Raw genomic sequence first — 22,762 nt, forward strand, 5'->3', positions numbered from 1 at the left:
AGTCTCCAAAATACACAAGCAGCTCACACAGCTCAGTATCAAAAAAACAAACAACCAAATCCAAAAATGGGCAGAAAACCTAAATAGACATTTTAACAAAGAAGATATACAGATGCCAACAAATACATGAAAGGATGGTCAACATCACTAATCATTAGAGAAATGCAAGTCAAAACTAAAATGTGGTATCACCTCACACTGGTCAGAATGGCCATCATCAAAATATCTACAAACAATAAATGCTGGAGAGGGTGTAGAGAAAAGGAAACCCTCTTGCAGTGTTGGTGGGAATGTAAACTGATATAGCCACTATGGAGAACAGTATGGAGGTTCCTTAAAAAACTAAAAATAGAACTATCATATGACCCAGCAATCCCACTACTGGGCATATACCCTGAGAAAACCGTAATTCAAAAAGAGTCATGTACCACAATGTTCATTGCAGCACTATTTACAACAGCTAGGACATGGAAGCAACCTAAATGTCCATCGATAGATGAATGGATAAAGATGATGTGGCACATATATACAATGGAATATTACTCAGCCATAAAAAGAAACCAAATTGAGTTATTTGTAGTGAGGTGGATGAATTTAGAGTCTGTCATACAGAGTGAGGTAAATCAGAAAGAGAAAAACAAATACCGTATGCTAACACATATATATGGATTCTAAAAAAAAAATTGGTTCTGATGAACCTAGGGGAGGGACAGGAATAAAGACACAGATGAAGAGAATGGAGTTGAGGATATGGGGAGGGGGAAGGGTAAGCTGGGACGAAATGAGAGAGTGGCACTGACAGATATACACTACCAAATGTAAAATAGCTAGCAAGTAGGAAGCAGCCGCACAGCACAGGGAGACCAGCTCAGTGCTTTGTGACCACCTAGATGGGTGGGATAGGAGGGTGGGAGGGAGATGCAAGAGGGAGGGGATATGGTGATATATGTATATGTATAGCTGATTCAGTCTGTTATATAGCAGAAACTAACACAAAAATGTAAAGCAATTAGACTCCAATAAAGATGTTAAAAAAAAATTAGAGGAATTGGGTTAAAAAAAAGTCTTAGACATGCACAGAAATAAAGGGGATCCTAACAATTCTGAAAAAGCACAAGGTATACTGGTGAAACTGAAGTAAGAGCTCTATCTTTGTCATTTAAATATGATGAATCACAAGCTTTCAAAGCTTTTATTCATATTATATTAAGTGTGCACTTTTAGGGTTATGTATGATTTCTACAAGAAATACTCACATCCGTATGGTATTTCCAAGTTGAGAATTAATTTGGACTGGGTTCAGGTAAAATTCTATAACGTGTGGATCAACCTGCAGCAGAAAGCACTTCCCAGGAGGGTCATTATCTTACCTCAACTACCTTTTCATTTGCCATTTCCAGCTGAGAAAGCAGCTCTTGGGTATGAAGTTTCTGTCGACTCAGCTCACTCCTATTAATCAAGAGACAAGGAAGGAAAAAAAAAAAGAATGGAAGAAAAAGCCATTAATATAGCTGTTCAAAAATTTAACAAAATCGAATCTTTATTAGTGAGATACATGTTCATGTTTTGAACAAAAATATCTTGTGTGCAAAATAAAAGTTGCTTCTTAATAGACCATATCTGAAATGACTCATTTCTTTATAAAATACATATATATTCTGGACATTGGTTGTAAAATAGTGTGAAAATACTTAGCACTATTGAACTGTTCACGTAAAGTGAATGGAAAACTTCCAGGTGGGTGAACACGTGGAAATTTGGGCAGAGCTTTTGGCCTGGAGAGGGTAAAGATGCTCCGTACCCCTCTCCCATGCCTGGCCCTATGCATCTCATCCATTTGATGTTCATGTGTATCTTTTATCATAACCTGTAATAAACTGCTAAACGAAAAAGAAGACAGCAATAATAATAACAACAGAGAAATATTCTGCATGATAAAAAGCCATCTCTTGGCTGGCAAGGACCAAAGTATTCTACACCTGGGAAGCTGTTTTGCATTTGCAGCAAGAGGGCATTGAGGACCCCTCAAGAACACACCACTTGAGCTTAGTTATGCCTGTGCAGAAGGACAACTTCTGCACCTTTTTCCAATCCCTGCGTGCCTCACACTCACCACACCTCAGACTGCTGTACTTTTTTATTCTTTATTCCCAAAATAGCTTGAGCCCCTTGTCTTCAGGGAGGCAAATCTGAGACTGGTTATCCTGTCGCTTGGCTGCTTACTGAATAAGCCCTCTGTTTGTTGCAAACCTCGAAAACTCAGTGTTCTGGTTGCTACCTGTCAGGCAAAACCAAGCAGGCTCGGTAACGTCAGGAGATCACAAATGAATTCATCTAGAGAACTGACAAATCTGTCAAAAAGAGTTGGCTCTTGAGAGAAGATTTGTTTTCGTGGCAGCCCTGCGGCTGACTGGGTATTGGTGCTCTGGCCTAGTGTGAGGCCTGAGCTTCTGAGGTGGGAGAGCTGAGTTCAGGACACTGGACCACCAGAGACCTCCTGGCCCCACGTAATATCAATCTGCAAGAGCTCTCTGAGAGATCTCTGTCTCAACGCTAAGACCCAGCTCCACCCAACGACCAGCAAGCTCCAGTGCTGTACGCCACATGCCAATCAACTAGCAAGACAGGAACACAACCGCACCCATTGGCAGAGAGGCTGACTAAAATCATAATAAGTTCACAGACACCCCAAACACACCACCAGACGCAGCCCTGCCCACCACAAAGACAAGATCCAGCCCCACCCATGGGAAAACAGGCACCAGTCCCCTCCACCAGGAAGCCTACACAACCCACTGAAACAACCTTACCCACTGGGGGCAGACACTAAAAACAACGGGAACTACGAACCTGCAGCCTGCGAAAAGAAGACCACAAACACAGTAAGTTAAGCAAAATGAGAAGACAGAGAAATATGCAGCAGATAAAGGAGCAAGGTAAAAACCCACCAGATGAAACAAATGAAGAGAAAATAAGCAGTCTACCTGAAAAAGAATTCAGAGTAATGATGGTGAAGATGATCCAAAATCTTGGAAATGGAATGGAGAAAATATAAAAAACGTTTAACAAGGACCTATAAGAACTAAAGAGCAAACAAACAATGATGAACAACACAACAAATGAAATTAAAAATTCTCTAGAAGGTTCAATAGTAGAATAACTGAGGCAGAAGAACAGATAAGTGACAGGTGAGACAAAATACTGGAAATAGCAACTGGAGTACAGAATAAAGAATGAAAAGAATTGAGGACAGTCCCAGAGACCTCTGGGAAAACATTAAATGCAACAACATTCGAATTATAGGAATCCCAGAAGAAGAAGAGAAAAAGAAAGGGACTGAGAAAATATTTCAAGAGATTATAGTTGAAAACTTCCCTAACATGGGAAAGGAGATAGTCAGTCAAGTCCAGGAAGTGCAGAGAGTCCCATACAGGATAAATCCAAGGAGAAACACAAGAAGACACATAACAATCAAACTATCAAAAATAAAGTACAAAGAAAAAAATACTAAAAGAAGCAAGGGAAAAGCAACAAATAACATACAAGGGAATCTCTGTAAGGTTAACAGCTGATCTTTCACCAGAAACTCTGCAAGCCAGAAGGGAGTGGCAGGACATATTTAAAGTGATAAAAGGGAAAAACCTACAACCAAGATTACTCTACCCAGCAAGGATCTCATTCAGATTTGACGGAGAAATTAAAACCTTTACAGCCAAGCAAAATTTAAGAGAGTTCAGCACCACCAAACCAGCTTTACAACAAATGCTAAAGGAACTTCTCTAGGCAGGAAAAACAAGACAAGGAAAGACCTACAATAACAAACTCAAAACAGTTAAGAAAATGGTAATGGGAACATACATATTGAGAACTACCTTAAATGTAAATGGATTAAATGCTCCAATCAAAAGACACAGACTGCCCAAAAGGATATTAAAACAAGACCCGTATATATGCTGTCTACAAGGGACCCACTTCAGGCCTAGGGACACATACAGACTGAAAGTAGGGTATGGAAAAAGATATTCCATGCAAATGGAAATCAGAAGAAAGCTGTAGTACCAATTCTCATATCAGACAAAACTAGACTTTAAAATAAAGACTATAACAAGAGAAAAAGAAGGACCCTACATAATGATTAAGGGATCAATGCAAGAAGAAGATATAACAATTGTAAATATTCATGCACCCAACACAGGAGCACCCCAATATATAAGGCAAATGCTAACAGTCATAAAAGGGGAAATCGACAGTGGCACAATAATAGTAGGGGACTTTAACACCTCACATTCAACAATGGACAGATCAACCAAAATGAAAATCAATAAGGAAACACAAGCTTTAAATGACACATTAAAAAAGAATGGACTTAATTGATATTTATAGGACATTCCAACCAAAAACAACAGAACACACTTTCTTCTCAAGTTCTCACGGACCATTCTTCAGGATAGATCATATCTTAGGTCACAAATCAAGCCTTGGTAAATTGAAGAAAACTGAAATTGTATCAAGTATCTCTTCCGACCACAATGCTATGAGAGTAAATATCAATTACAGGAAAAAAACTGTAAAAAATACAAATATATGGAGGCTAAATAATATGCTACTAAATAACCAAGAGACCACTGAAGAAATCAAAGAGGAAATCAAAAAGTACCTAGAAACAAATGACAATGAAAACACCTGACAATGAAAATGACCCAAAACCTCTGGGATGCAGCAAATCAGTTCTAAGAGGGAAGTTTATAGCAATACATTCCTACCTCAAGAAACAAGAAAAATCTCAAAAAAAAACAACCTAACCTTACACCTAAAGCAATTAGAGAAAGAAGAACAAAAAACCACCAAAGTTAGCAGAAGGAAGGAAATCATAAAGATCACAATAGAAATAAATGAAAAAGAAATGAAGGAAACCATAGCAAAGATCAATAAAACTAAAAGCTGGATCTTTGAGACGATAAACAAAATTGATAAACCATTAGCAAGATCGTCAAGAAAAAAACAGAGACGGAGAAGACTCAAATCAACAGAATTAGAAATGAAAAAGGAGAAGTAACAACTGACACTGCAGAAATACAAAGGATCATGAGACATTACTATAAGCAACTATATGCCAATAAAACGGACAACCTGGAAGAAATGGATAAATTCTTAGAAAAACACAACCTTCCAAGACTGAAGCAGGAAGAAAGAGAAAATATAAACAGAACAATCACAAGCACTGAAATTCAAACTGTGATTAAAAATCTTCCAACAAGCAAAAGCCCAGGATCAGATGGCTTCACAGGCGAATTCTGTCAAAAACTTAGAGAAGAGCTAACACCTATCCTTCTCAAACTCTTCCAAAATATAGCAGAGGGAGGAACACTCCCAAACTCATCCCACGAGGCCACCATCACCCTGATACCAAAATCAGACAAAAATGTCACCTAAAAAGCAAATTACAGACCAATATCACTGATGAATGCAGATATAAAAATCCTCAACAAAATACTAGCAAACAGAATCCAACAGCACATTAAAATGATCATACACCATGATCAAGTGGGGTTTATCCCAGGAATGCAAGGATTCTTCAATATACGCAAATCAATCAATGTGAAACACCATATTAACAAACTGAAGGATAAAAACCTTACTAAAATTTCAATAGGTGCAGAAAAAGCTTTTGACAAAATTCAACACCCATTTATGATAAAAACTCTCCAGAAAGTAGGCATAGAGGGAACTTATCTCAACATAATAAAGGCCATATATAACAAACCCACAGCCAACATCCTTCTCAGTGGTGAAAAATGGAAACCATTTCCACTAAGATCAGGAACCAGACAAGGTTGCCTACTCTCACCACTATTATTCAACATAGTTTTGGAAGTTTTAGCCACAGCAATCAGAGAAGAAAAAGAAATAAAAGGAATACAAATTGGAAAAGAAGTAAAGTTGTCACTGTTTGCAGATGACATGATACTATACATAGAGAATCCTAAAAATGCTACCAGAAAACTACTAGAGCTAATCAATGAATCTGTTAAAGTAGCAGGATACAAAATTAATGCACAGAAATCTCTTGCATTCGTATACACTAATGATGAAAAATCTGAAAGAGAAATTAAGGAAACACTCCCATTTACCATTGCAACAAAAAGAATAAAATACCTAGGAATAAACCTACCTAAGGAGACAAAAGACCTGTATGCAGAAAACTATAAGACACTGATGAAAGAAATTAAAGATGATACAAACAGATGAAGAAATGTATCATGTTCTTGGATTGGAAGAATCAACATTGTGAGAATGACTCTATTAATCAAAGCAATCTACAGATTGAATGCAATCCCTATCAAACTACCAATGGCATTTTTCACAGAATTAGAAAAAAAAATTAACAAATTTTACAGAAACACAAAAGACCCCAAATAGCCAAAGAATTCTTGAGAAAGACAAACATAGCTGTAGGAATCAGGCTCCCTGACTTTCGACTATACTACAAAGCTAGAGTAATCAAGATAGTATGGTACTGGCACAAAAACAGAAATAAGATCAATGGAACAGGATAGAAAGCCCTGAGATAAACCCATGGACAGATAGTCACCTTATCTTTGATAAAGGAGGCAAGAAAAGACAGCCTCTTCAGTAAGTGGTGCTGGGCAAACTGGATAGCTACATGTGAAAGAATGAAATTAGAACACTCCCTAACACCATACATAAAAATAAACTCAAAATGAATTAAAGACGTAAATGTAAGTCCAGACACTGTAAAACTATTAGAGGAAAACATAAGCAGAACACTCTGTGACATAAATCACAGCAAGATGCTTTTTGACCCACCTCCTAGAGAAGTGGACATAAAAACAAAAATAAACAAATGGGACCTAATGAAACTTAAAAGCTTTTGCACAGCAAAAGAAGCCATAAACAAGATGAAAAGACAACCCTCAGAATGGCAGAAAATATTTGCAAATGAAGCAACTGACAAAGGATCAGTCTCCGAAATACACAAGCATCTCAGGCAGCTCAGTATCAAAAAAACAAACAACCCAATCCAAAAATGGGCAGAAGACCTAAATAGACATTTTTCCAAAGAAGATATACAGATTGCCAACAAATACATGAAAGGATGGTCAACATCACTAGTCATTAGAGAAATGCAAATCGAAACTACAATGAGGTATCGCTCCACACCGGTCAGAATGGCCATCATCAAAAAATGTACAAACAATAAATGCTGGAGAGGGTGTGGAGAAAAGGCATCCCTCTTGCAGTGTTGGTGGGAATGTAAATGGATACAGCCACTATGGAGAACAGTATGGAGGTTCCTTAAAAAACGAAAAATAGAACTACCATATGACCCAGCAATCCCACTACTGGGCATATACCCTGAGAAAACCATAATTCAAAAAGAGTCATGTACCACAATGTTCATTGCAGCACTATTTACAATAGCCAGGGCATGGAAGCAACCTAAGTGCCCATCGACAGATGAATGGATAATGAAGATGTGGCACGTATATACAATGGAACATTACTCAGCCATAAAAAGAAACAAAATTGAGTTATCTGTAGTGAGGGGGATGGACCTAGAGTCTGTCCTACAGAGTGAAGTAAGTCAGAAAAACAAATACCGTATGCTAACACGTATATATGGAATCTAAAAAAAATATTGTTCTGATGAACCTAGGGGAGGGACAGGAATAAAGAGGCAGACGTAGATAATGGACTTGAGGACACGGGGAGGGGGAAGGGTAAGCTGGGACAAAGTGAGAGAGTAGCATGGACATATATACACTACCAAATGTAAAATAGATAGCTAGTGGGAAGAAGCCGCATAGCACAGGGAGATCAGCTCGGTGCTTTGTGACCACCTAGATGGGTGGGATAGGTGGGTGGGAGGGAGACACAAGAGGGAGGGGATATGGTGATATATGTATATGTATAGCTGATTCACTTTGTTGTAAAGCAGAAACTAACACATCATTGTAAAGCAGTTATACTCCAATAAAGATGTCAATAAAATGATTAAGACTGTAAATTTTTTATCACAATTTAAATAATGGTTGAAATTGTACATTTTATATTATGTTTATTTTACCACAATAAAAAAAGCAAAAACCTCACATACACATATTTTAAAAGTGCCAAAGTCTCTTTAATATCAGTATCTTGAGGTAGTACTTGGCATTGAAATGAAAGTGTATTCATATGAAACAGATATAGTGTTTGTTATTTTTAAGATTCATATATGGTGCTTCTTAGCAGAGCTCAACTCTCGGAAATTTAAGGTAATGTTAATCAGTCAACATCATTTCAATGTAGTGCATTCAGGATTAAAGTTTAAGTTTTGGTTGGTTGTGTATTTGCCTTATTTTATGCCTTCATATCTTTTATGCTTTATTAGCTGGAATAATCTAATGCACAGAAGACAGAAATGTTGTCTTTGTTGTTGGTGTTGTTCAACATATAAGCATTATATTGCTTTTGGCTGAAGATAATTTCCAGGGTCCCAGGTTAGAAGCAGATACAATGTAGTCTTTAAAATAACTTTAAACAAGATCAAATCAATTTCTGAGTATTAAAATAGTTAATTCAGGATTGGTTTTTATCCTTTGACCTTACTTCTGCTTCTAAAGTAAATCGATAGATCAACACTTCCAATTATGAGCCTTGAATTTTTTCCAAGTGAACCTAAACACCTGGTACGTCCCTCTAGTGTCCTATATTTGAGTGGATAGCTGTTAAAATCAGCAAGCAGTTTATTATAAATACATAGAAGAGGACAAAAAATCATGTCTACAAATCAATTCCAGAAATATCTACTGAACATTCTTTATGGCCAAGTGCAAGGCATGCGGTGGTCAACACATGGATGTTGCCACAACAGAACTTACAGACTAAGGGGAAACGACTTATTCCTACTCACTGGCTTCATCTATACATGTCACTGAGTATGAGAAGCTTGAGTATCTATCACTGATTGCGCGACAAACTCTAATGTTTGACCTCAGCTTTATTTTGGTGGTAATAATAATGCGGGATAAATGACTATGCTTCCTTTAAAGTATCTTGTGTAGTTTAAGTTACTGCTGCTCCTCAACATGACATAACAAAGAAAAGCAAAGTGACTAATGTGGCGTCTTCTCGGCAGAATGTAACTAAAGGTAGAAGTTATGCACATTAGTGCTGATGAGAAATAACCTCTGAGTACTATGGAGAGGAAGACGATACAACGATTGTATTTATAAAGTTAGCCAAAACTCAGTTTATACAAAACCTTTTCAGAAAACACCTCCTGCATAATTTGATGCCTAAGCTATTCATTTACCCATGACAATTTATCTGAATAATAGTAATAATTCCTAATAATTCCTATTAGATAGTAATAATTTCCCACAAAATTTAAGATCACAAAGATACAAATTATTAACTTTAAGTTACTTTTTTTTTTTTTTTTGCAGTACGTGGGCCTCTCACTGTCGTGGCCTCCCGTTGTGGAGCACAGGCTCCGGACGCGCAGGCTCAGCAGCCATGGGTCATGGGCCCAGCCACTCTGCGTCATGTGGGATCTTCCCGGACTGGGGCATGAACCCATGTCCCCTGCATCGGCAGGAGGACTCTCAACAACTGCGCCACCAGAGAAGCCCTCTAAGTTACTTTTTATCTGTGTAAATATCTGTTCTATCATGTATCAACCGCTGTCACCCCCACTGGACAGCAAGCAACACTGCTATTCGTCAAGACAGTGAAGATGTTGGTGACAGTGGTAATAACAGTGAACAATCCCCCAGTGCTTCCTCGGTGCCCAGCACTGTTCCAGATGCTTTATGTAAACTACCTTTTCTAGCTTTCATGATAACCCCGTGAGATCCCCAATTTTACATATGAGAAAACTAAAAGACAGAGGCATTTAAAAATAAAGTTAAGTAACTTGCCTAGACTCACACAGCTTGTCAATTGGAGAGTCAGAATTGAAAAACCGGGCCCTTTGGCTCCAAAGTCTGTGCTCTTAACCACTCCCCTGTACTGTGCACCATGGCAGGCAAATGCTAAATGTTTGTTAGATTAATAAGTGAAAGAGAATGTATGTGTGAATGTGTGTATTAGGCACTGTAAGGAATAGAAATATTTACACATTTACTTGGAAACCTGACAAGTTATATCTTTCTGATTTCTTCCCTAAAGGTTCAGTCCTATATTCAAATTTAACATGACTAACATCAAACATTTTGCATCCCCTTGCAAACCTACTTTTCTCTCTCTCTGTTTTTTTTAAAGTCCTAAGAGAAAACCTATTTCTCATCCTGCTACTCAGTTTTTATACTGACATCTCTGCCCTCACTACTTAGGTTAAAAACCTTAAAGTCAACTCTGTTTCTCACTTTCTCTTGAATGCAACATCTGGTTTGCCCCTAAATAGATTCTTCCTCTGCAGTGTTTTTTGCATCCATTTTTCACTTCCTTTATATGTGTATATGTACACATATACATTTTTTGGCTGCATTGCACAGCTTGCAGGATCTTAGTTTCCTCACCAGGGATTGAACCCCAGCCCACGGCAGTGAAAGCACCAAGTCTTAACCACTGAATTCCCTATTCTTCAGGGAAGAACCTTAACCAGGGAATTCCCTGTGCTTCATTACTACTCAGTGTTACCATCACAACTGAAGTTCTTATAACTTAATTTTTAGATTTACTGCAGTAGCCACCTGCTCGGGCTTCTCAGCATCAAGTGAAAAGCTGTCTGTAAAGCTTCCACCAGTGCACATAGCAGTGCTCAGCTGATGGCGGAGTTTTCCCTAACACATCACTAGCGTATTTCTCTTTCTAAAGCACCAGCTTAATAATTTGTTTCCTTGAGCAATAATCTCCAGTGGCTCTCTGTTACCAGACAAAACAGTCCACGCTCCTGAGACTGCATTCAAATTCCTCCAAAATTTTGTGTAATTTATCTTTTCAACCTTATCTCCAATAGGAGCCTTCTACTTCAGTTAGGCTCTCACTGTCTCACCAATAAATCACATATGTATCATCTTTAGGTTCATTTTGTATCACTTTCTGTACCCTCTATTGAAGATTTCCCGTTAAAATCCTGCCCATTCTTTAAGATTCCACTCTTGTTCCTCTTCTTTCTATGCCTCCTTCCCAGTTCCTTTTAATCCAGACAGTTCTCTTCTCGCATCAAAGCATTATTTATTTTATGTAGGAGACTTAACAATTCTGTACTATAATTCTAATTAGTGGTTTATCTATGTGTTTATATACATATACACACACACACATACTCACAGGCCCCCAAGTATAATGGAGACTTTTAAAAAGGGGATTGTTTTTAGTTTCCACAGTATACACCACAGGGCTTTACACATAGGGATTTAATAAATATTTGCAGGTTTAGGAAACCTAGCAGTTAGAAAATTTTATTCGCTATTTGCTCAACAGTTACTGAGGAATCTACCACAAAACATACTTTAGATAAAAATTTTTAAACATTTATTTAGATTTATTTATAGTCTACTACTTTCTCCAAACGATTTGAAGTGCCTAAGAAAAGAGAATTTTTCACTTAAGCATTTCCTTCAGTCTCACTCCTGAATGAAAGTTTAGAATGTATTAAAGGGTGGAGAGAAAAGTGATTTCACCAACTCTATCCCCCGAGGCCTTCCTGGAGCCTGCCTGTCAGTACTTTGCAGCTCCTTATTTCTCTATCAGGATATTTCATTGCAGGGATAACAGAAAGACCCAGGAGGATGATCTGACTCTGTATTATCTATGAGAAAAATGTCTCTTTATTAGAGAATATAATTGAGAGTTTCCTATGTCATTAGTAACTTAGGATAAACATAAAATAAGACCTTCTAGAAAGTTTCACAGTGGTATTACACTCAAACACTTGCCAAGTAAAGCTATATAATCTCTTCACTGGAAATCTTTAAAAACAGAAACATCCTTACCAATCGGGAATGATTTAAGTGTAGCCTGCCAGAAGGTACAGAGATAGATGACATTTCCAGTTTCTTTATGACATTATGGCAGTTAAAGAGTACTTTATACTAATTACAAAATTTAAATGGAACTGTACCCAGGTTCTCTATAATTTCTGACATATTACATATCATAAGGTTTAAGGTAAAATTATCTTCTACCGATTTCAATGTAACTGTAGAAGAACAAGGAATTCCTTATTCTATCACTGGGAATTGCTTAGCCCATCAGTGTCCTAAATATTTTTAGTTCACTTATATTAATTCATGTGTATGTGATAGAAAATCCTAGTCATGCCTACAAAATATAATTTAAAATTTATTTGTAAAATATAATTGATTTACTATGTTCTGTGTAAGTAAAATTTTATAAAATAATTTATAAACAAAATAATTAATGCTGTATCTATTAAAAAAATATTAGAATCAACATTGGGAAGTCATCCAATTCTTCAGCTGGAGGTGGAAGTGGGTGAAGGGTGAGCACCTAACACAAGAGCCCTTCCTCTGTGGTCCACGGACAGGCTTCAGGTAGTACGTTCACAAATACCCTGAACTATATACAAGATCTTGTGTGTTTACCTAGTCTGGGAAGAAGGTCTACAGATTTCCTCAGACTTTTAAGAGGTCTGAGGCCTAAGGAAGGATAAGGATTTTGTCTGAGCTTTTTGCCTGGAATATACAAAGTTCTTAAAGAATTTTTTCTTTTAAAGTATGAGCACGCTGATTGGAGTGTTTCAATGTTGAATGTCTTTCTTACACAAACCACATCCATAATGTTATCATCTATAATCGTTTCCACTTTTGCTTTCATTAAGGTGGTATAAGAATTTAAAGGCACTTGGCAAGCAGTCCAAATACAGAAATATTCTAGATTTTTACAGTATTCCCTCTATTTTATAGTTGCTTATCCAGACTTAATTCAACAGCAAATTCTCCAAAGTATACAATTCAGTTTAAAAAGAAACAATAACTTTCTTTTTGTACTCACATATCACTGGTTTATTTAATTAAATTATCTATTTCTAAAACAGGTATAACTGGCATAACCTGGTTTGGGAACAATCACACTGATACTGTAAAGCAAGTGCAGAGTGTCTAAGTTGACCAGGTAAGGGCACAGAGAAAGTCTCGGGCCCTGGTCAGTATGCTTTGTACAGAAACTTCACTGGTTCATGTTGCCCACGATGAAGTGGACATCAGCCAAGAGGGTTTTCTACTGCACATGAATGTTAATACTGATCTTATTAGTGCTTTCATATTGCAAAGTAGTTATTGTTCTCATCTTATAGGTAAAGAAATTAAGACTCAGAAAAGTTATTTAATGTTCCTGAGGTCAGGCAATGATTGAAGGAAAAAATGGGCTTCATACCCAGTCTTTTAATCAAAGTGTTCTCTCAACTAAATCACACTGCCTCTTACCTTAAGCCCAATCATTTACAAGAGATGTTAGTAAAGCAAATCTGTGGCATTATATAATATCAAGATCTAAAAGGCAAAGTGAAGATTCTCTGAAAAAAATTTAATCCTGAGTATGCAGCAAAATGGTCAGCAATTGCAAAGACTGTGACCTTGACTTCGTGTGTGGCTTCAAAAGACCTGACTACTAAAAAAGGAAATTCATCCTAAGGTTTCAAATCTTATTCAGTTAACTAAAAATACCACAGGTTACAGGCCAGCTTTAGATATATTCAAGCACCCTTGGTCACAGGCCCAGGTTCATTCTTTCCCTTTCTGCACATTCCCCCTAAGTGATCTCATTTAGGCCATGACTGAGGAGGAACACAAACGAGCACTTCAAATGCAACTTGTCCAAAATGGCAACTACTTCTTATCCATACCTTCCCAAGTTTCCTCCCTCCCAGTAAAGGGCATCATCACCATCTACCCAGATGCTTGAGTCAAAGCTTAGACGTCATCTTAGATTCCTTCCATTTTCTCATCCCCTAGATTTGACTTATCGTGAGTTCTACCCTACACCTCCCTAATATATTTCATAACTACCCATTTCTCTCCATCTCCACCCACAACACTCTGTTCTAAGCCACTATCATCTATTGCCTAGAATACTGTCATAATCTAATATCTGGTTTCCCTGACTCCATTTTTGCCCCTTCTCTAGTCTGTTTTCCACACAATAGCTAAAGTGGTCTTTTAATGTCTAAAATTCTCCAATGATTTCCTACTGCTGCACTTTGGACTTAAACTTAAAATAGACTTACTTAAATATCCTGGTTAAAGTAAGTACAAACAGCTTACTTAAAATAGCCTACAAGATTCTCATGGTCTGATTCTTGCCTAGTTCCTCAACCTGACAGCATTCTCTCCCCTCACTCACTATACTCTAATCACATGGGTCTGCTCCCTAACACCGCACCTTTGTACTTGCTATTCTTTCATCTGCCTGGAATATTTTCCTGGCTTTTTCATAGAGTTGATTTCTTTCTATCATTTGGGCTCAGTTTAAATCTCACCTTTTCTGACTACTTTTTAAGAAACAGTCCAACCCTTTCAGCTCCCACACTGTCCGAGTTACTATCGCATCATCGCATTTGTTTTCTTCATGCCATTTAAAATACATAGAATTATCTTGTTTATTTGTTAGTTTACCTTCTTATTATTTCTCTCCCCACCCTGGAATGAAAGCTCTAAAAGAGAAGCTACATTCACAGGGCTTAGAACAGTGTCTGGCACACATAAGGTGGTTTTTAGTCTAGACAAATTTTAGTTAATTCCACAGAATCACTTAACTAGTCCATTCAATAAGAACATTTCTAATATCCTATATCTCGCTTTTTCAAAGTTTCCATCTACTTGCTCTCATCTGACAACTAATTCGACAATTCAGTGATTACATTTTAAAGTAGCCGTCAAACTGTGTAATAAATACAGGAGACTACTACTACAAAAACCAACGTGCTACCGAGCTCTATTTATAGAAATCATTTATAGAAAGCTTATTTTAAGTTACTTGAACTCAAAGTTTCAAAGTAACGTGTGAATTTTCTTTACATCATATAATTTTAATCTTAGGATAAGACTGAGGGAATTACAAAGTTCATTCGTTGAATATATACTGAAGTGAGTGCCTTTGCTAGGTGCTAGGGAGACAAGGAAGAACAAGATCCAGTCTCCGCCACAGTGAAACTTAGGAACTACCAGAAATACTGAAAAGCTATGAGGTTTATAATACAGGTAGTAAACGCTATAAAAAATTCACAGTGCTATGGGAACACATATGGAGGATCAGGGGATTAGAGCTGTCTCTCCAGAGGAAGTAGGCTCGTAAGCCGATACATGAAAGATAAATAGAAGTTAGATGGACAAAACCAGGGTAACGAAGAGTGTTACAATCAAATCCATGTGTGAAGGCCAGGAAATAAGAAGGGATAATAAATTTAGGAAACTGAAAGAAAGCTCAGTATGAATGGAACAGAGTGTTACTAGGATATGGGAGTGCGGATGACAGAGGAAGAAAGCTGGAATCACAAAGAAATACAGCTTGGATTTTATATGTATAAGGTAATACAAGGAAATACAAGGATCTTATATGTCTTGACAGGAAGCTGAGACTTTACCATCAGTACGCTGGGGAGCGCTGAAGTATTTTAAGGAAAGAAGTGACATGATTGATTTGAACATCAGAAAGTCTTGCTGATTACAGCAGGAAAAATAGCAAGTAAGTATGCCTGTAGTAAATTAGGGGGTTTTAGCAGTAATCTGGGTGAGCAATATTGATAGCCTAACTATTGGAGGGAAATGGACAGGTTCAAGAGTTATTTAGAAGGTAGCATTAGTAATACTGGATATTTAGGGGTGTGAGGAAAATGAGGAGTTCAGGATGACATCTAGAGTTTTACTTGAGCAAGTGGGTAGATATTAACACACGGAAGTGGAAAATACAGGATGAAACAAAGACTTGGGCTAGGTGTGAAATAATGAGTTCAGTTTTGAAGATATTGAGTGTGAGGTACCTATGGAAATGTTCAGTAGACAGCTGGAAAAACATTATTTCAAAAAGGTCAGCATTAGAAGCTGTTTTATAACAATAATTAGCCTTTTTCTGCTTGTCTCTGTCATAGAAATAGATATCCTAACTCATGCTGAAAGAGAAAATTTCTACTCTAAATATACTTCAATTCTCAATATCACTGGTATATATATAACTGAAAAGGTATGGTTATGAAGTTAAAAGCAAAGTTTTCCCTACAATGCACTAGTCTCTGAAAATGCCACAAATACTTTAAATAAAGTAAGAGAAGTTATGGTTCCTTAAGGCATGGGATAAGAGTTTGAAATTTGGGCCAATATCTCAGGCATTATAATTAATTACTGTAATTGCTTAGATCATTTTGTTATTATTGAGGCACAGTTTAAGTTAAGGATGGGCCATGTATATTTTGGTTGATACACTGTAAGGGAAAATTTCCTCAACGCATGAAATCCTTTAGTGATGACTAAAGATTAAATCACATAAGGCTCTATTCTATATTATACGAGACAATTAAAAACAAAAGGTGTACTATTCGTTTCAGGGAAATGATGGATGTGCCAGCTGCAGCAAATGCTTTCTTTGAAACTCTCTTATGACAAATTAACATAGCATGTGCCAGATGTTTTTTTTTCTGTTGAATTATACTGTAATATGCTTCAGTTACTTTTAGTAATTATGCATTTTGTGATCTGCCAGTACCTGCAGCTGCCTCTCATTCTGTTAATTTAATAAAAAAAAAAAAAAAAACTAAAAAAAAAATTTTAGAAAAGCAGTTATGGCAGCCAAACATTACAGATATACAGCCAAGAATAATGTTTGAGAGACTGAAGAGAATTCCTTAGGCTCGAATGCTGTATAATTCATATAAATATATATGAATTGTCCTGTCACTGGGCAAGAGAAGAAAATATTAGCCATTGTATATTCATTCATTCATTTATTCAGTAAAATTTTATTGAACAGCTATATGCCAGGCAAGATGTGAACTCATGGTTTTGTAGAAGAGATGGATGGTAAATGATAGTTATGCTACAGTTCAGTAAATGTCATAAAGAAGAATGAGCAGAATGGTATGGGAGTATAGGAAAAGGAAAGATGCATTCTGTCAGAGGTATAAAGAATGCTTTATAGGAAAAAATATATTTGAGTTGGGTACCTGGAAGGAAGAAAATTTTTTCAGGTGGGGAGTTGGGAAAGAACATCCCTAGAAAAAAATAACATGTACCAATTACCCCTAGAATCATCCTTGATTCCTTTCTTTTCCTTCATACTCTACATCCATCAGCACCTTCTATTACCTCTAAAAATAAAAAGACTCCCAACTAATCCACCTTTCTCTTTCTTCTTAGTTTAAGCCACCACTATCTCTTATTAACACTCTTGTGATAGCCTTCTAAGTCCCTCCTCAGCTTTTTACTCACTTCCATTTTCCACACAGGAGACAGAGTGATCTTTAAAAAAAAAAAAATCAGATCAGGGGATTTCTTTCAAAACTGTCCACTGGCCTTCATTCACACTTAAAACTCTTTAGCCTGGCTAATGAAACCCTACAAGGTCAGGTCCCTGTCTGCAGCAGAGAGAGCTCACCAAACATGCCACGTGCTCCATTTACATTTCCCAGGCTCCTATGCAGTTATATTGGGTCCATATGCCTAGTTTGGCCAATGAAAGTAAAAGGAAGTGATGTGCATCACTTCAGAGCTGAGTTAGTTAAAACCCAGTGTTCTTCCATTCCTCTCTGTCCCTGCTCCAGTGATCTTAGAAGACCATGTGTTCAAGATGATGTAACCTCTACCAGCAGAGCCTTCCTGCCAAACCACCTTAGACATGTAATAGGAGCAAGAAATAAACCTTTGTTGTGTTAAGCCCCTGAGATTGTTTGCTGTGGTGGCTGGCATTACTTTATACAATACATTGCCTAAATCTTACACTACTGCCTTCATTTAGCATACTATTTCTTTTACTTCAATCATCTAGTGTACTCCTGCCCTGGGGTCATTGCACTAGCTGTTCTCTCTGCTTCAACAGCTCTTTCCCCTGACATTTAAATGATAGGATCCGGGGTTTCCCTGGTGGCGCAGTGGTTGAGAGTCCGCCTGCCGATACAGGGGACACGAGTTCGTGCCTCGGTCCGGGAAGATCCCACATGCCGCGGAGCGGCTGGGCCCGTGAGCCATGGCCGCTGAGCCTGCGCATCCGGAGCCTGTGCTCTGCAACGGGTGAGGCTACAACAGTGAGAGGCCCGCGTACCGCAAAAATAAATAAATGATAGGATCCTTTTCACCATTAGATCTTAAGGTTTATTTCCTCACAGGATCTTCCTCGTCTACCAGTCTCAGGTTTCCACCAATCCATTATCACATTGGCTTACTTTAATTTTCTGCATGATACTTATTATCCGATTTTATATGTATACATTTATTTGTTCGATAATTTCCACTTTCCCATCAATACTCTAATATTTTAAAAAGGCTTTGCTGTTATCCTTAGTACTTAAAGAATAGCGCCACCACTCCGTAAATATGTGAGGAGTGAATGGAGTGAAGACTAGGAGTGGTAAAAGGGCTGGCCCTTACCAATGTCTGGTTTATTGGGGCGGCTGTTCAGTGTGGCTGGAACATGCCCTTCATGAAGTAGGAACAGGCAGACTGCTGATAACAGGGGGAGGAAAGATCGTAAAAAACCTATAGGCAACAGTAAAACAGAAATTTTTAAGCAGGCAGGGCCAGGACTGTATTTGCTTTTTACGAAAGTAATTCTGAGAGCAGTGTGAAAGATGGAATAGAGTGGAAAAAAAAAGTGATGGTGGAAACCAGGGTGATCCAGACTACTTTGACAGCCATGGTTAAAGATATGAAAAGGCCTGACCGATGGCAGGGACAAGTATGCTATTTCACGTTTACACACATGCAAGCATTTCTGCAGGACAGATTCTGATACCAGGTATTGCAAATGGATATGCATAGTTTAACTTTTTTTAGCTACTGTTACATGACCTTATACAAAGGATTTGCTAGTTTACATTTCCACCAATACTGTATACCCCAATCCTGTTTCCTCATATATTTGCAGATGCTGCATGTTAACCATCTTTTACATTTTTGCCAAGTTGCTTGGCAAAATTGTTTAAATTTGCATTTCTTTAGTGTGTAATAGTGTGGCTGAATTTGGTTTAATACGTTTAAAGGAGCTTTGTATATCTGCTTTTGTGAGCTACCTGTTCACATACTTTGCCCACCTATTAGGCTGTCACTCTTTTCCTTAATTATGGAACTCCATGGATTCTGCATATTAATCTTTTGTTTTATCTTTTGTCATTTGTCTTTTTCTTTTAAATTAATTAATTAATTTATTTATTTTTGGCTGTGTTGGGTCTTTGTTTCTGTGCGAGGGCTTTCTCTGGTTGCGGCAAGTGGGGGCCACTCTTCATCACGGTGCGCGGGCCTCTCACTATCGCGGCCTCTCTTGTTGCAGAGCACAGGCTCCAGACGCACAGGCTCAGTAGTTGTGGTTCACGGGCCCAGTTGCTCCACAGCATGTGGGATCTTCCCAGACCAGGGCTCGAACCCGTGTCCCCTGCATTGGCAGGCAGATTCTCAACCACTGCGCCATCAGGGAAGCCCCTGTCTTTTATCTTTGTTTAGCATCTTTCTTCATACAGAATTTTAATTTTTATGCTGAAATAAATGAATCAATCTTTGCATTCTGGATTTGTGTTTTGATTAGAAAGACTTATCCATTCTAGGATAATAAAATTAATCTTATTTCTTTTAATACTTTTTTTAAATTTAGCTTTTTAATCCATCTGTAATTTACTTTGTATAGTGAATAAAGAGTGCACTAAATGAGTTAAAATTTTTCCAACATCATCTTTTCACCATTGATTTGAAATGCCATATTAAAATGAACAAAATTTCCAATTTTACATGGTTTGTTTTTCTGTGTTCTGTTCAAATTATCTATTCCTGTGCCAATACCACCATACAGCTTTCTAGATTTTGATATCTGGTAGGGCAAATCTCATCCCATTTTTTTCCCATAAGAAGTTTTAAAATTTAGTCTATAAAAATAACAATAGTTTCTCATTCAAGTAAGATTAGTACAGCTATATTACATTTATAGATGTTATATGTTAATATGTAAGCTTTAAAATGCTTTCCTCTTGGAAGCTCAAAATTTTCTGTGTTGTATACATTTCAAGATAAAAGAGTAACTAAGAGGAAATAATTAGAGATGAATTAATACAATTTTACAAATTAAAACAAACTTCAAACTGAAAGAAGTTACCACAGAGGAGCTCAAATCTTTAAAAAGTTTCTTACATTAAGCTTTTTGATACTAAGATAAAATACTTCCTTCTGTAGGAAAATTATTTTATTTAATTATTTTGTGTTACATTTAACTATGGCTATACTTGCTTATGGGTAGATCTTAAGAAATCACAGGTACCTGGTAATCATATTTAATTGTCAGTTGTCAGAAGGGGCAGAGGTTTCCAAAGCCAGCAAAACTAGTCCAGAGAGGACTCTAGCATCCTAAGTGTTTTGCGGCTATCCTGGTATTTAGTATTTGATTTAGTCTCTAATATACTCCTAACTGTAGTAAATAGGTAGACACACAGCAAACAAGATAACAAACAATTTATAAGAATTTAATTGCTATGAAGTAGAGATGACAGAGAAGAACAGCCAAGTGTTTTCAAGATTTGGTGAGACAGACTAGCACGAAGTTTTTAAAGGGCAGATTTTCAGGAAGAAAGCTTTGATGCTTAATATGGTGTAATAATAATACATTGGGAAGCAGGATACTGGGACCTACCATGAAAAAGCTCATTTTTGATAGCTATTAAACACTTTTTACATGAATGGTAGAATGGTAGAATTCATGGTACATACAGAGAAATCCTTACTGGGAGAGTCAAATGCATAAAATTAGCAATTTGCATTTTAATGTATTGCTCTGTGTTTATTTTGCAATTTATTATTAATAAAAGACCTAATTGGGTTGAAGACTTGGGATTGCATCACTGAATCATTCTACAAACAAAACCATTTCTATGGAGAGCAAATGACTCCTTCCCCAGAGACAGAGAAGTACCATCTAGCAGTTAGCTGGTGCACTATTGGTACAACACAGCATACATCAAACTGCTAATGCCCAATAAGGATGCTGTCGTAAATATGTCTAGCGTAGATCATCATATTCATATTTTTTTCATTGGAATAAGTATAAATTTTAATTTTCTACTTCAAAAAATATAAATTTATTGTGGCTGCCATGTAATTCTGTATTATGACCAATAGGAGAGATGTGTCAGTGAAAATACTTTAGTAGCTACTTTTTTTATTGCAAAAAGAATTTTGACTTGAGTTCATATAGAGTCCTCAGTGTTACTTATGTCTCCAAAAAGGAAGGAGATACAATTCATATATATAAATCCTATATAAAATCTAGTGCTTTCTAGAACTAGTAATGTTTTTGTACAATTAAAAACGAAATAAGCATGTATGCTTCCCATACACAGGTCTCATGCATTATATCATGGTTTACTTTGAATACAACAATCTCTTAGTATATATAAAGGTTTTTCCCCAAGCCCAGTGTTTGCTTCCTAAATATTTTACACGCCGGGCATAAAGTTAAAGTTAATACCTTAAATTTGTTACCATATAAATAAAGCCTGTAGTAACACATGGGGTTTATAGGGTTGGGCTTTTGGGGGATTCAAATTCAGATTTGACTGACTCCTGAGATAGTGCTCTTTATCTATAATACTGTGCTACATCTTTATGTACTAAAAATATTATATCGTTTCTCAACATTATTAAATATATAATCTTTTCATGAAAGGAAATAATCTTAATGCAAAATCTTGTGAAAATATTTTCTACTTTGAAAGACAACATTTTAGTTTTGACATGTCAGAGCATGCTAACACAATTTTAGTGACGTAGTAGAGACATGCCAAAAGTTTTCTTAGTATATTGGAATGTATCTCCATTTTCAATCCCATGGCTTAAACAACCAACGTAACGCATATTAAGCAAAGGTTAACTATACCCTATGAAAACCAGATTTTTCCCATGCAAAATCCTGAATATATACAATTAAACCTTTTATATATTTTAGAAAATATTTTCTCACATTTTAATAATTTTACAAAAATTATATAACCAAGAAATATTTAACATAATTATTTAAGCATAAATATGCTTATTAATTAAGCAATTACTTAAGCATAATTATTCCTTTTAAAAAGATGTCTAAAGAATATAACTAAATCTAAACATTCAAAGCATGTAATAAATGACCTACTTATTTTGATAACCATTTTAAGTCATCTTCCTCAATCTACCAAAAATGTCACAGGACATGGGCTCTTCTAAATTTAATAAAAACAGTGGAAGAAAGATCATACCACATTGCCACAAAAGGAGTGGTGATAGCTGGAAAAATCTAGTTCTTTTTTCTTGTCTTTAATAAGAGCATTCGGGCTTCCCTGGTGGCGCAGTGGTTGAGAGTCCGCCTGCCGATGCAGGGGACACGGGTTCGTTCCCCGGTCTGGGAAGATCCCACATGCCGCAGAGCGTCTAGGCCCGTGAGCCATGGCCGCTGAGCCTGCGCGTCCGGCGCAGAGCATTCAACGAAGGATTCTTTCCCTATATAGTTATTGTGAATTTATTAAAAATTGTGCTACGCTGAACTAGAACAGCAGAAGGAAAAGCAGTAACAACACTGTTCATTTAAACTTGAAAGGAAAAGATCATGATAAGAATTGAAAAGGATGTCGAAA

The 22,762-nt window shown here is 36.9% G+C and overlaps 1 protein-coding gene across 1 annotated transcript in view; it reads right to left on the reverse strand.

The window, feature by feature from the left end:
- SCLT1 (sodium channel and clathrin linker 1) overlaps positions 1–22,762 on the reverse strand; it is a 254,147-nt gene that overhangs the window by 11,745 nt on the left and 219,640 nt on the right. The window contains exon 19 of the mRNA XM_024745118.1: positions 1,371–1,449. Coding sequence (XP_024600886.1) covers positions 1,371–1,449 — 79 coding nt within the window. The remainder of the gene's footprint in view (positions 1–1,370; positions 1,450–22,762) is intronic.

Source organism: Neophocaena asiaeorientalis, unplaced genomic scaffold (assembly GCF_003031525.2).
Source record: "Neophocaena asiaeorientalis asiaeorientalis breed wild unplaced genomic scaffold, Neophocaena_asiaeorientalis_V1.1 scaffold65, whole genome shotgun sequence".
NCBI lineage: Eukaryota > Metazoa > Chordata > Mammalia > Artiodactyla > Phocoenidae > Neophocaena > Neophocaena asiaeorientalis.